Here is a 15,846-nt window from a genome sequence, read left to right as displayed (position 1 = left end):
AAACGGGGGTTAAGGATATCATAGCTGAAATCAAGAAGAAGAAATGGACATGGGCAGGGCATGTAGCGCGTAGACAGGATAACCGCTGGTCATTAAGGGTAACTGACTGGATTCCCAAAGAAGGGAAGCGGGTTAGAGGGAGACAGAAGGTTAGGTGGGCAGATGAGATTAAGAAGTTTGCGGGTATAAATTGGCAGCAGCAAGCACAGGATCGGGTTAACTGGCGGAACAAGGGAGAGGCCTTTGTCCTGCAGTGGACGTAGTCAGGCTGATGATGATGATGATGACAGTACAATGCATTGCAGCTTATCTTTCAACATCAGAAACAGAAAGTCAACTTTCTCGCACTGCATTGAAAGTCCAGTAGTGGAGGAGCAACTATCAAAACAAGAAGTGTTCTTAAAGCTCTCAAACCAATGTCAAGTGGTAACAGACCTCACCGTGAAGCTACTAAGCAACGACGAGTAGTCAGATTTGATGGCTGCAAAAACGGACACTCTTGCGAAGCAGCACTAACATTCTTGTGAAAAAAATTGTGTTGGAAATAAATGATAAGATTTTCTAGCTCATTCTAAATCAAAGAGAAAGTAGCTCTTGACATGGCTTTTCCGTAATTAAAGCTTTTCAGAAGGCGTGCCATCCGTCTCCTATTCTCATTTGTGAGATGCAAGCTTTGTCACACGACCTGTGATGACATTTTCCCTCTTTCATTCATTAAATACCTGCCGATTAGTTTCCCCACTGCCTGCAAGCGCAACTCAAGATGAGTAATGTGTGGAAAAAGAAAAGTATGTGCTTTTGCCCTCACGTCAAGTATAGATGGAAAAAACACAAACGCAGCGCTGTGCTTGTCTACTGTGTGCTTTGTTTTTTCTCGTAGAGTTTTGTGGAGCCACATACAGTGATCCCACTGGGGGGCTGTCAATCTGGAGTTTAGTTTTGGAGCACTTTGGAGCAGTAAAATAATAGTTTTGGAGCACTTTGGAGCAATAAAATATTAGTTTTTGAGCACTTTGGAGCAGTAAAATATTAGTTTCAGAGAATTTTGGAACAAATAATCTTGCTATAAGGAACACTTTGGTATACATATATTCATAATGGAGCACTTCAGAGAAAAAAGTACCTCAAACACTTTAATATTAAATGAACGCTGATTTAGGATAAAGGGTCTTTTAAGATTAAAAAGGCTTTAAGAACTTTCACGTCATTCTTTTTACCACCTCAGGTTTATTGATTGGGGAAAAAATAAAAGTAAAACATTCAATTATGAATTTGGCACTGAAACCTCTGCACGCGATAACACAAATTTCATGCATATTTTTTTTTTTTTTACATTACTGGCATTCGCTCAAAGTAATTTCCTGAGACTTAGTACGTTAAGTCTAGAGTCATCTCAGAAATCAGTTTACATTGTTTTTAGTGCTATGTAGAGCTATGTAGGATCTAGTAAAGAAACATCGAAATTTCTGAAGTCACGGCAATTGATACATTAATGCAACTATGTGAAGCCAGCCTAATTTTCTTTTTGCGCGTTTTCTTGCTTACGGAAAAAGTTCTCGTGGCAAGCATGGTGATTTTAGAATTATGAAAGTGTAATTTGCTGATGTCGAATCTCATTATTTCAAACACACTTAATTCGAAATTCTGGTTAGTTGGAGCCGACACTGTGGTCCCGTCAAAGCTATGTGTATTCGAATGGGTGAAAACGCCCTGTAATTCAAACACGCAAGCACTTCCTGTTGTGTTCTGGGCGATCTGGATATGTTCCTTCAGAACGCGATTAAAGCGCTTGATTTGCCCATTTGATTGGGGGTAGAATACTGATGACCTCAAGTGATGAATTCCTCGTTGTGAAAGAAAAGCCTCGAAATGTTGGGACTGAAACTGTGGACCATTGTCTGTAACTATGGCATCAGGAAAACCTTCCCGGCTGAAGATTGAAGACAGAAACTCAATGATGACCTCAGAAGTAACCGTACGTGTGAAACAAACCTCTGGCCATTTGGAATGGTAGTCGAGGAGAGAAACAATGAACCGGGCATTTTGCGGAAGATTATGCAAAGGACCGATGATGTCCATGCCGAGTTTCTGCCAAGGCCGATCAGGCCACTGGACTGGCTGCAGCAGAGAAAATGCAGGTTTGGCAGATTTGTCAGCTGCCTGACATGTATGGCAGTTGTAAACTGCATGCTCGACCTGCTTGTCTAAGGCTGGCCACCAGTACCTGTCTCGAAGAGTCTGTTTGGTGCGGACAATGCCTGGATGGGCCTCATGGGCAAGCTGTATTAGCTTGTTACGGAAAGAAGCAGGGGGAATCACGCGTTCATCGCGGAAAAGCAAGTCCTCGACACAAGACTTGTGCCGGTTAATTCGAACATACCCCGCTCCATTATTTTGAGTTATTTAAATACTGCTGCAGTTACAGTGTCTAGCGATTTTAAGATTGTTGACGTCGCGCCATGAGCCGCATAAAACTACCCAGTGAGCCGCATGCCGCCCGCGGGCCACAGGTTGCGGACACCCGAGATGGATGGTTTGGTGCAGTTTGGTGCGATTTACGTCAAGTTTATCAGGTTGGCACAGCAAGTCTCGTTTGGTGCATTTTGGCGCAGAAGTGGGATCCCTGCACATCTATCTATTTCTGCTTAGTACAGAACGATAAATATAAGGCCATAATAGGAAGCACTCATTTTAGTGCATGAAGAGAAAAGAAAAGATGTTAATATATGTGAGGTCTTTAAACTAAAAACATTTTCACGCAGTTTGTCGACTGCTCGGTGCAGAGCAGCTGTCGCCGCTGCTTCGTGACGTCACGGTTGGCAGCCTTCTGGCCTTAAATGTCTCGGTGGTGGTGATTTAACCTTTAAGTAAAGCTTCGTGGCAATGCAGATTTCTCCTGGAGAGCTGTTTTGACGACTTCGCACCCCTTCACTGCAGCAAAATCACCTTTACAAAGAGTTACACACAGACTAACACATACTTATTCGTTCATTTCGAATACTTCAAAATTTCCAATAATTTAAACTCGATTCGAAGGGGATTAGAAGATCTTAATATTCATTTGAATATTCGCACAAGCATAACCTTTTTCCACCTCTCAGCTTGATACAGCTCAGCTGTAAAACGATACAAGAAAAGCCCACCTGAGAGCCGGGCTTGTTGACACCGTCAGGCTTGGCCCCTGCCGTACGGCCCCAGGACCACCAGGAGTAGGTGGACTTCTTTTTCTTCTTGGGCATGTGGATGTCAGCCAGCCTGTCCAGCGTTTTCTAAGGCGGACCAAAACAAAACAAGAACCGATATCAAACGAATGCGCCAAATGCCTGAATTTCACGATCGCAAACTTGGCTGAAGTGCCAGTTGGAATGCGTCGGTGAGTCAGTATGTTGCAATAGCAAATTAGAGCCAACGAGAGCTGATGGTAATGTTTGAGTGGTGGAGGTCCCTCAACTGGTAGTACACTCAGACCTAGTTTTAACTAAGTTGCATCTTATATCAAAAAATTTGTTATAAAAGTATATCCTTTATTAAAACAGTATCCATTGCAAGGCTATTATTCATATACTTTGTTACAACCAATATTTCGTTACATCCAAGTTCATTATACTGAGGTTAGAGCATACTGTGCACTTGAGATAAGGGACTCTAAAACAGGTTGAGAGATGGACAAGCTTTTCGACTACTATGAGCGCAAGAACGGGCCCAAGCATCTTTCTACAGATTTCTCGGCTCACGTGAATCACACTTTCTTGGCCAGAAGTGAAATTCAAAAGAATGGTGAATAATATTTTATTTTTAATTGTGCTTCTCGTGGTCTCACCTCTGGCAAGGGTCTCTGGAACATGGCAAGAGACAGAAGATGTGGTGCAATGGCACTCCAATTGTAATACCTGTGAAACAAAGAAAGAAAGGAAAAAAACGTACAGAGAACTTTCCGGCATATTCCAAGAGCCAGGGCACGAATCACAGTAAGTACAGAACAATCAGTGAATCCAATGAATTAAAGATAGCTTGCTAGTAATAAGGCCCATTTGACAACTGATTCATCTAAGTGACATATAGGCAATGAGAACACGTAATCCTTCAACAAAATACCACGAAAGTTGCCAGCAGTTCAAGCTTGTATCAATCACCAAAGGCAGAAAGACAGCAATATTGCTTTTACTTGAACTAATACTAGTACTGCTACTACTACTACTTCTATACTGCTAATAATAATACTAGCAGCAGTGCGTTTTCTTAGGCCATTCCTTTTTTTTTTTATCTTCAACTTCTACGCTACATCGACAGTCAAAGCAATGTGCCATTTGTGCCGTAATGTTGACAAGATCAGTCGGTCGTTAACAGTAAGAAATAAGTGGCACCAAATTCAGTTGAAGGCACCATGAGAAATTAAGTAGTCTACATGCCGTGCAGCACATCTTCACCGCTTAGAATGTGAATTTCGATGAAGCTGTCAGCATCAAACGACCGCCCACCTTCACGTCAGTCAACAGCCGACACTCTTCTCGCTGCTGCAGACAACGAGACTAACATTCGTGCCGCACAAAACTGACTGAAAAGGTTGTTTGGGACAGTGTTGTCACTTAATGCAAAAATCGAGAGACACTGGACGCACAGATTCCACACAAAAAACTTCGCAACCTGGCGTTTAACGAGTGGCTTTAGCTTAGCTCTTAAGGCATGGCCAGAGGTTACTAAAAAGATCAATTCAGTGCTTTTAGCATGAAATAAAAAATTTTGACATTTCTGTTCCAACACCACTGACTAATCGAAACACTTGCAAACCACGAGTTCAAAGTTATGACAGCATGACATATTACGTGCAAAATTTCAATCATGCACACTATCGGGCATGTCGAGTTAGCATACGGGTTAATAGACGACAGCCGTATTTACTACCAGAAGCTGTCACACTGTGTGACAGCACATTCCAATTACATACATTTAACTTTTGATCAGTGAAGAATTGAAGGCTGCTGGGAGAGGACTTTATATAGCCAAATTACAATCTCAATGGCTAAACTAAGCAATTGCTCAAGAAACAACCCAGTCGACATACTTTCCGCCCATTCGAATGACGAGGTCGGGGTTGTTGATCACCTCCGGGTTCTCGCAAAAAGTGTCGTAGGTGACCAGGAAGTGGGCAAATTTCTCCTCCATCATGGACTTTTCGCAGTCCATCAGGCCTCCGCACAGGGACATGGCAAGGTCCGAATACTTGTTTCTGTTTCGAAAGAGAAGAAACGTCAAGACTATAAAGCAAACTTGCAGCTGAGGAAATAATTTTTGTTTGTTAGTTAAAAGTGAATGATAGCAAAGTGTAGTTGAATTCCAGTTTCTGGCAAGTCAAACTTTATAGCAGGGCAAGCAATAAAAATATTATAGAAAGTTTTCTAGCGTAAAAAAGCAAGCCCAAAATGTTGCCTGCTGATATGAGTGTGCAGGACATGCCAGACACCAACAATACTAAATATTGAAGGTACATTTCGCATCGCAATTGTCAGGCCTCACTGTGCAGATCAAAATATTTACAAGGCAAAGCAACAAACACAGCAAAAAACTCCTTTTTTCTTCATGAATATGCCATATGCATTGCAATATAAAGTGGATTACAGAAACCGTAAGATGAAAGCGAATACAAAGACACAGCCCTGCCTCGTCATCCGTGTTGCTTTTCTTCAAACTTTACGTAAGTGGGCAAAACATGGAAATGTGTGCACATCAAGGCCTGCTTTTAGCCCTCTTGTCTGTGGTTTCGCATGCCCTGTTTGTTCTGCAAATACCACAACACACTGCCAACTAGACCATGAACAGAAAAATCAAATGTTTCTGATGCGAAGCATCTGAGAGCGCGGTTAAATCCGGTGTGTGGCATGGCCACACTTACTGCACGTGCCCATTCCCTCACCCTCTCACTTTCTCTCCTATGCTTTCCCTTTCTCACCTCGCTACGCCGACACAGGCAACGTCTGCTAACGATTTTCTTGACTGAAAAAACCGACTGCTCGTGCTGCACAACTCTTCACTGACTACCCTGTGTATGTATATGTATGTATATATATATATATATATATATATATATATATATATATAGGCACTAGTTTTTGATCTTCAAGTAGGCCACATGCCAAAAAATACCGCTTCTCTCTCATCTTCCGCCATTCAGGCTTGCCACCAGGTGGTGCCCCGGTGGAAGATTTTTCCAGTGCGTTGTTAAACAATAAAACTGTCCAATCAGAGTCTTCTGTCTCTCAATGCCCATTAGCAGTGATTGGCACGTTCCAGTAAGAAATACCGGTCCATCACTGCATGCTTTGCACCTCCCAGGTCTCTCTCCTGTGCGATGCTGCGATGAGAGGCCGCATCAACGCCATTGCCACTGTAAGCGCCAACACTTGCTGCTTCGCATCTACGCATGGCTCGCTTTAGCGGTAGATGGCGCAATTTTTCATTGGCACAAGCTTTCTTAGGAAACCCGCCCTTAATAAGTCGCATGAAATAAATATATAAAGATTATCTGTGAACAACAGATGTGCCACAATAGGGACAGGCGTACTAACTCACAAACCCACTGAATCATCGGTCTGAGACTCGGTGCAAACGAGTGGACTTCATTGTGATGGGCTAGTATGTGCGAATATAAGTGAGCGTTGCGAGTGTCGGTGAGTATGCAGGGTAAAAATGAGAATGTGAAACGGGCGTAAGTAAAAGTTCAATATGACAAAATGTATAATAGATCAACACTCGACCTGAACATGAGATTATCCTGGTGGAAATGAAAAGACTATAAATTATAGTTACAGAATGGAGCATCCTTTTAGTGATCAGAGTAGTGTCTATATTACCATAAGGTCGTGACTTTGAAGAAGATGTCAGTTGCGCTATTCAAGACGAAACTTGCTATTTGGGCGAACCTGTGCCCTGGAAATGAAAAGCTGAACTGCAAGTAATACAAGGCATAAATTGACAGCGGCAAACAGAGCACTGGTCCTCGATAATCTGATCTGCAGAAGCGTGTGTCGCTACTTAAACATGCTGCATCAAGCATTCAATCTTTATCACCGGTGGCTGCATTAGTTCCAGAATGAACTCAATAGTTAGCGTTTGTGCGCTCAAGCCAGTCATAAAATTCTGAAATAAGCTGGAAGGTTCCTAGACAATGGGGCACCATTTGTGCAGGGCGGTAGTTATCCTCGTAACAAACTAGTTACATATAAAATAGAAAAAGAAGTGCACGTGGTGTAATTTTCTAATCATATTCAAAAGCCACAGGAAACCAGTACATCGCGCAGCTTAGCGGAAAAAAACATGACATTGGGCTACGGAGTTCATCACTTTGCAGTACATCTCTTGATGCTTTCATGCGTACTTCAATTATTGCTCAAAACTAGAGTGTGTATATTAATTATCCATCACTGCATTATGGTGAGCTGCTAATTAGGTAAAAAGATTTGCACGCTGAGAAGCAGCACTGCTTTCGTGGCAACTGGTGGAACATATCGAGACACGATTCATGCGTATCGAACTTCAACACACAAGCACGAACTGCTTTTGCGCTCAATTCCTACTGGCTGCGGCATGCATTGTTTGTATATAACTTGAATTGATGCTGTAGATAAAGAAGCTCTGATTATAGATATGCTACAGCCTTTCCTGCATTACAATTTCGTCTTTAGACACTACGACCGGTAGGCTTTCCGCTGTGCTAAAAAAAATAGGTACCATAATGTTGGTTGTTGATGTCATTAAGCACACCTGAGCCTACAACCTGCTTATGTATTTGCGACTAAGCATCTCCACACATTGCTGAGCTGTGTTATTCTGTCCCACCGATTATCGGTGTCAAATGATCCTCCACACCTCACTGTGTATGTGTCCGCATTTGGCAAGATCATTTGGTGGCAAGAGTGATATGGTAAGGTAATCACCTGCAGAAGTCAAATATGCTGTGCCGTTCCTCTGTGTCGCTGTCCAGGCAGTGCAGCGTTGTCAGGTGGCCAGCGCCTGTGTCGCTGTTGGGAGACTGGGACAACGATGGCCCATTGCCGGACTCCGCATCGTCGTCTTTGCCTCTTGGTGAGTGTGCCGACCTGGAGGAGCAACCAGCCAAACAACCTCCATTTTCATCATTGCTACACTTAAATTTTGCTCACATTGCGCAATCACAATGCAAAGCGGCTTACATCTGTGTCATAGGGCACTTTTATTCCCGATCAGCACCGATCCACATTACATTCAATCTGAATCAGGTGCAGCTACATGGTCACACTTAATCGCGATCAGGCACAATTAGGATCAACGCCATCACGATCCGCTCATCAACATCTGGCTCCTGAATCACGATTTGGCAGACGATTGCACCAAACTCGATCCGGATTAGGTTGGATCGTACAGCAGCGATAATTCTTGATTGTCATCAAGAAATCTGATCCAGATGGACTCTGATCACGATCAAAAATGCCAGTATTACACTGGTATTACCTAAATCAAAACCCCAGAGGGAAACCTCAGGCAAGGCTAAGGCCCGTATTTGCAAAACAACCTTATCCTTATTGCTCGGTCTACTTGTCATTTCTGTTTAGTTAATGCACTTCCTAAACAAATATGCAGGCAACCTTCCCAAATTGACCTCAGTTATCTTTTGCCCTGCTTACTGTTTTGATGCATTTAATGCGTTAAGAGCACAAGAATAAGGAAAATCAGAAATAAGGATAAGGTTGATTTGTGAATACAAACCTAACAAGCCTAAACATGTAAAAGACCTAACCAGCCATCATTTGTGCCAATAACGATAACTTTTTTAGAGGTGAGGTAATGCTGCATGTAATGACGTTACTCTCACAAGCCTACTGAAATCATGTCTACTGGAGACATACGTTTCCACTTGTAGCAATGACTAGTAATATTTGTGCCAAGGCAAACAACACTAGAAGCGTGTCGATTCACAAGGTCCTTTACCTAAACTTCGGGAAGTAGAGGGCCGCCACCTCGGGGTCAAGCTCCCTAGGGTCAAGATCATCTAGAAAGATGCCCTCCTTTGCCGCCGTTGTCTCCTCTTTCTGCTTTTTCGTAGGCTTCATGAAGTTTAGCACTCCACCCAGCATCGAGGGCTTGCCACCTTCGCCAACTGCAAATGACGACAAAGCAAAGGAAGCACTCTCGTATACCTTGTATAAACAGCACGATTCACTAGAACCCCGCTCATACATTCCTTGCTTAAAATAATCTCACACATACGCTTCAGGCATCCTACTACAACCAAAAATCAGACATCTGTGTATTAGGATGCCCCTTTTGCACATCATACCCGTAATGTTCCTGCATGCTCCATTGCAAACCGTAGCTGCACTGGGTATGCTGAGGAACAGTCGTGCGAGTCCAGAAAAATCGCAAGAGCGAACACACACCTTAACATGGCAGCCCTTTTGTTTCTAATTCAATGAAAGTTTAAGAAAAAATGAGCATGCGTTCACACTTGACGTAATGATATTGTGATATTGAAGATGTGGACTACCACATGGCTGTCCAGGAGAATGAAATAGACACAATTCTGCCAGAGGCACGAAAGATACGCCATATTTCCATTAAGAAGTTCTTTATGCCTCAAACTATCAATAAATTCTTCTAACGATGAGATGCGTGCAATGCGACTTGTTTTATTATTCAGCAGCACCTTTTCCCCAGTTTTCAATGCATGTTATTACTTCACAGTTCATGGCTCCTGTTGTACACTTTTTGCTACTTGGTTTCAAGCAGCTGGATGTAACGGGCACTGCTAGAGTTCTCAAGGGCGCTAGGAATAGCTAGTCGAATGTAGCACTAGTAAGCTCATAAGCCTTTCATAATGTCTCATCAGCAGTGCGATGCCTAGCCCACACGTCTGACTAACCATCCAACTGTCTGCGCTATTCAAACAAAGCTTGTACTGCCTCAGAAGTATTGTTTGTCTTGTGGATGTGACAACATACACAAAAGAAGGAAGAAAGAAAACACGAGGGCAAGGGAACGCAGCCGTTGAAGGTGAGACAGCATGCGTATTTGTACGAGTCGGTTTCACTAACTGATGCTCCCTCGACTTCCGGCTCGATGGCGATTCCCAGTCAAAAAATGTGAATTAGTCCAATTGGTCCTACCAGTTCCTAGCAACTGGTCATAAACGGAATGAATTGGAAAGCAACTGGGATGTGGTGCTTCAATGTGCAGGACCAATTGGACCATACAGTTACGACTGGTCACTCCAATAGGCCAACCAGTTTCCGATTGGTCTCCCAATTAGAATGCTTGTCAGTCCAGTTGGTTGCACACATCCCAATTGATAAACCATTGGAACAGTGAATTCCAATCGGCCTCCCAATTAAAATATTGTTGGTCCAATTGGATATGCACACCCAAATTGGAAACGACTTTCCAATTGGAGAAGACCCTTTATTGGAAACATTCTAGTTGCAAAGAGTTCATGTTGTGAGTGTTCAACTGGTCCACCTAGTAGAAACCAGTTAATTTCAACTGGCTGACCAGCTAAAGACCAGTTCTTTTCAACTGGTTGAACCTATAGAGTGCCATATGTGCAAGTTCTGTGAAATCAGCAATGAGTGAAAGTGGTAAAAATTTTGTAACATTTTTTAAAAATCATAAAACACCTTACTACAGTACTGCTGCACACTTTTCTTGCCACTTGACATCTTTATCACACGAGCAGCCGCCGCAGTTTATTCATCAGAGAACACACTGAGAAAGCGCCTGAGCAAGCATTGGTTTAGTACTAACAAGCCTTCCGAAAATGCTGCATTCGAAGCAATACAGTAAGGTCAAAATAAACTTTAAAAATAAATTTCTTATTACAAAATTTTCCATTGTTTTTTGACCAAAGCAATAGTCATGTGATTTATACTTTCATAAAGTGCATGCGCTCACAGTGCAAGCGCGGCGGCAAGTGCCACCGGCATCGTCACCAGCAGCGCACCAACGCAGCGAACACAAATAAGCTTTACCGGCATGTTTTATATTCAGTGTCTTTGCAATAATCATGTTGGCATGATCCATTGAATCAGCCCCATTTCTTCACAATCAAGGCAAGTACTTTGTTTTTGAACCACTTTAACTGCTGTATTATTAGCACCTTTTGCACATTTTGTTCGTTACCCTAACTAGTGTTGGCTCGGGACTGCAGCAGACACGGTGCACGGGCGCAGCAAGCATGAAATGTGGGAGCTACTGTACACGGTAAGCCTTGTTACTACGATAACATTTCCATCTTTCATGCAGATGTAACCACACTCGTCTGGAACACTCGAATGACGCGCTCTGAATCGCACTGTCGATGTTGGCATGCATGACCGCTTAGGACGAATTCTCCACGTGTGGAGTATCTCGAACTACCGGATCTGGAAAGTGCCGGAGCGTTCAGTTACAGCATTTTAGACTAGTGTATTAACCTTTTCACTTCAGCCATGTAGCTCATTTTTCTCTGTCTTATATTTTTCTTTAGTGCAGCCTGCCTGCATGATTCCCGATGCAACTCGAAACAAAGAAAAAAAACTGAGCACCAGCGACCTCCTTTCCAGAAGCTGCAGCAAAACAGGCGGCAGTTTGACTACAAATACCCTCACTAGCAGAAATTGGGAGTTTTACTACAAAGTTCACTCTGCAGGAGACATTTTCGCAGAACTATTGTTGTCTAATAAAGGCTCTTTGTGTTGAGCACCAGTTTACTTTTTATGGATGACCATTTGCGCTCAGCCGGTTAACCAGTTGGCAACCAGCCTAATTCAACTGGCTGACCAGTTGAGCACCTGTTACTTTCAATTGAATGACCACATCTATTCAATTGCTTAACCAATTGAATACCATGTACCTTAAACTGGGCGCCTAGTTGGACACTAGTTCTCTTCAACTGGCAAACCATTTAGATGCCAGCTACCTTCAATTGGATGACTACATCTATTCCAATTGGTTAAACAATTGAAGACCACCTAATTTCAACTGGGTAACCATTTACGATAAACTGGATTACCAGTTCTACACCAGTTCACTTTAACTGGTTAGCCATTTGGGCACCAGTGAGCTTCAATTGGATGACCAATTGGTCCCCCACCTACATCAATTGGTCAACCAATTAGCCACCAGTTTATTTATTTATTTTATTTGGACAATACTGCGAACCTTGAAAGGTCCAAGCAGGAGAGGGATGTACATATCCAGCAGACATGCGTATAGATGCAAGATCGACACATGAATGTGAGGGTACATAATCAACAGGTAAGTATGCAATCATTATACATTGGATGACAGCAAGGGTGAACACTCTGGCAAAACATTCCAATCGGAAACAGTTCTGGGAAAAAATGAATATTTGTATTGGTCTGTACGGGCAAAGAACGGTGTAATACTTCGGCTATGTTTGTGACGAGACGCTCGACTAGGGTTATTAGCTATGTAATCTTGCGACTGGATTCCCAATTTATTAAAATATAGCTGGTGTAGAAAGTTTAGGCGGGCACTTTTACGTCGGTTGGCCAATGGCTCTAGGTGTGCGAGCTCCAACATAGCTGAAGGGGAGTCGCGACGTCTAAAACGTTTATAAATAAAGCGAGCTGCCAATCTCTGAATTTTTTCAAGCTTTTCTTTATTAGTGATAGTATGGGGATCCCATACAATGCTTCCGTATTCTAGGGTGGGTCTTACAATGGATTTGTATGCAATGAGTCTAAGCGATGAGGGGGCATCACCTAATTTATGCTTCAGAAATCCTAACTTTTTTCTCGCGGAGGAACATATGTTATTTATATGTGTTGACCAGTTAAGTCTGGACGTCAAGGTTAACCCCAGGTACTTATGTTCCTCCACTTGTTTAATCTGATAATTGCCAAGACTATACATGAAGTGAGATTTATTCTTATTGGAGATGCACATGTAAACTGTCTTGTCGAGATTTATAATCATATCCCATTTATTGCACCATTCCGTTATTGCATGCAAAGCACGGTTAAGAACGTGCTGGTCAGTGACAGACACTATGTGGCTAAAGATGATGCAATCGTCTGCAAACAGCTTAAGGCGTAGAGGGGGCTTCACAATTTGGCCAAGATCATTAATATAAATGTTAAATAGAACCGGTGCCAAGACCGAACCCTGTGGGACGCCAGAAAAAACATCAAGAAAACGAGAACAGGCACCGTCAATTTCAACATACTGTTTGCGGCCAGTTAGGTATGAAATGACCCAATTGACGACTTGTGATGGAATGCCTAAGTTTTTCATTTTTGTTATTAGTTTCGAGTGTGGAACTCTATCGAACGCTTTTGAGAAGTCTATTAGAACTGCGTCAATCTGTCCGCCCTCGTCAAGTACCTGTGCCATCTCATGAACGGTAACTACTAATTGAGTTGCAGTTGAAAAACCTCTTCGAAAACCGTGCTGTACGTTAGTAAGAAGATTATTGTTGTCAAGAAAATCATTTAGGTGTTTAGCAATTACGTGTTCGAGAACTTTACAAACTGTGCAAGTGAGAGATATGGGTCGGTAATTACAATAATCGGTGACAGAGCCTTTTTTAAAAATTGGTTTCACTCGGGCAACCAACCATTCAAGTGGGAGGCAAGAAGTTTCAAGAGACTTAGAATACAACTGTACCAAGAATCTAGCTAGGAGCTCTGCATATCTTTTGAGAAATGCGGTGGGAATGTTATCAGGTCCTGCGGATTTTTTAGGATCTAATCGTAAGAGCAGCTCAGTAACACCTTCGACAGTAATATGGATATATTGGTTGCTATCGTTGACGTAAGGCGTATTACCCAGCGTGGCTGGCCTTGAGAATACGCTCTGGAAATAGGAATTGAACGTATCAGCAATTTCTTTTTTATCTGTAACAATGCGAGCACCAACAGCTATTTGATCTACGCTTCTCGAGTCCTTGTTTGATAAAAATTGCCAGAATTTGTGAGGGGATTCAGTAGCAAAGCGCCCAAGGGTGGTTGAATAGAAGTGCTCTTTAGCTTCTCGTAGTTTAGATTTCAACTTAGAACTTAGATTAAAAAGGAGGGCGGCGTCCTTGTTTTTCCTTTTTCGGTACCGTTTTAGTTTACGTTTTAAATGTATAATTTCTCTGGTTATCCAAGGATTGGCTTTGTTGATTTTTTTCATTTTATCTGGAATAAACTTATTGATGCAATAATTGCAGCATGACTTAAACTTTGCCCATAAGACGTTAACATCGTCATCGTGAAATGTCAGTAATGCTTCTTCTAAATGGTGGGCAATGTTTGGGTTATCTGCTGCGTTGTAGTTTTTTACTTTTACAAATTTAGCGTTGTTTAACTTGATTCGGTTTGGAAGCTTGCAGGAAAAATATACGAGCTTGTGGTCCGAGACTCCCTCGTGAATTTCTGTGGTATGATCAGTAAAGCTGGCTGAACACAAAATTAAATCTAGAATGGAGGAAGCAGTGCTAGTCACCCGTGTTGGATATAGTACTGTCTGTGTAAGGTTGTAAGCTAATAAAGTATCTAGAAGGATTTCGGAGTTCTTTGTATCAGTGCCCCCTGATGACATCGAGCACCAGTCTATGTGCGGTAAGTTGAAATCTCCCGCAGCAATAATGTTCTGATCCTTATACACGGCCAAATGATCATACAGTTCAAGTAAAAATTCACAGGGAGCTCCCGGCGGCCTATAAATTCCCGCAATAACAATATGGTTTCCTGAAATATTTATTTTACAAAAGACACTTTCGTGGTCAGGGTTAACAGCAGGCAGTGAAACAGATGAAAGGCCCGCCTTCACAAGAATTGCCACACCACCTCCTCGTGTAAGTCTATCTTTGCGATAGCACGTATATGAAGACGGAATCACGTAATTATCAGGCAAATCTGGGCAAAGCCAAGTTTCGGAGATGACAGCTATGTGCGGGTCATATGTTAACAACACGTGTTCCAGTTCGCCTTGTTTATTGCATAAGCTTCGCATATTAAGGGAAATGAGCCTCAATGTTTTCGGTTGTTGCTTTGTAGAATCCGGAAGTCATTCGTTCGCCTTTTTCGTGTTTTTCGGTTTAGTGCTCAGTTCTCGTTTTTTACCTTTGCGCACGAGCACCCGGCAATCTTTTGCTTCGTCCCACGCATAAATGTCGTTGTTAATATGTAGTTTATCATGAACCAGTTTTATCTTATTGTCGGCCTTGTTATCAGAACGTACAGATTGCCAAAGTTTTTTCCTTATGTGCTGCGTTGCCTGGGAGTAGTCATGTGACACGGAAACTTTGCTGCCTTTTAGTTTGAAACAGTTATTTAGTATGGCTATTTTTTCGTTGTAATTGTACAACCTGAGTATGATTGGCCGGGGTTTATCATTTCGCGGTTTACCAATTCGGTGAATGCGTTCGAGAGAGGTTACAGCGACTTTTAGTTCATCATTGCAAACCCGTCGGACAACTAAGTCTTCAAGGACTTCTCTGGTTTCTTTTGGGCCTTCTGGTATGCCATATACTACTAAGTTATTCCGTCGTGACCTATCTTCATAGTCATTAAGCCTCTTGCCTTGAATTGCGACAGTTTTTTCTAGTTGTTCAACGGTGTGCTGAAGGGTATGAATTTTTTCTTTATTCGCTTCTGTCTGAATGGTTATAACCAATTGGATATGAACTGGTTCACCAATGAGATATCATTGGTACGTTTCCAACTGGTGGCGAAATTCTAATGGGTTGAAAACCAATTGATGTCAATTGGTATTTTTCCCACTGAACCACTTGAACTTTTTTGACTGGGATTAGCTGTGTATGATAAGGCAACCTGATAATTTATCGAGGCAACTTGCTATTTCAAACTGCCCCATTTCATTGTTGCCAGT

The 15,846-nt window shown here is 42.3% G+C and overlaps 1 protein-coding gene across 5 annotated transcripts in view; it reads right to left on the bottom strand.

Moving 5' to 3' along the window:
• Lpin (phosphatidate phosphatase LPIN) overlaps window positions 1-15,846 on the bottom strand; it is a 162,799-nt gene that overhangs the window by 22,533 nt on the left and 124,420 nt on the right. For all 5 annotated transcript variants that reach the window (XM_075866171.1, XM_075866169.1, XM_037418975.2 and 2 more), the window contains 5 exons: window positions 8,962-9,130; window positions 7,932-8,093; window positions 5,063-5,227; window positions 3,821-3,890; window positions 3,144-3,269 (listed from right to left, as the gene is read on the bottom strand). In XM_075866171.1, the coding sequence (XP_075722286.1) occupies window positions 3,144-3,269; window positions 3,821-3,890; window positions 5,063-5,227; window positions 7,932-8,093; window positions 8,962-9,130 (692 nt within the window). The remainder of the gene's footprint in view (window positions 1-3,143; window positions 3,270-3,820; window positions 3,891-5,062; window positions 5,228-7,931; window positions 8,094-8,961; window positions 9,131-15,846) is intronic.

This window comes from Rhipicephalus microplus, chromosome 6 (assembly GCF_043290135.1).
Source record: "Rhipicephalus microplus isolate Deutch F79 chromosome 6, USDA_Rmic, whole genome shotgun sequence".
Taxonomy (NCBI): domain Eukaryota; kingdom Metazoa; phylum Arthropoda; class Arachnida; order Ixodida; family Ixodidae; genus Rhipicephalus; species Rhipicephalus microplus.
This window is presented reverse-complemented; position numbering and strand designations above follow the sequence as displayed.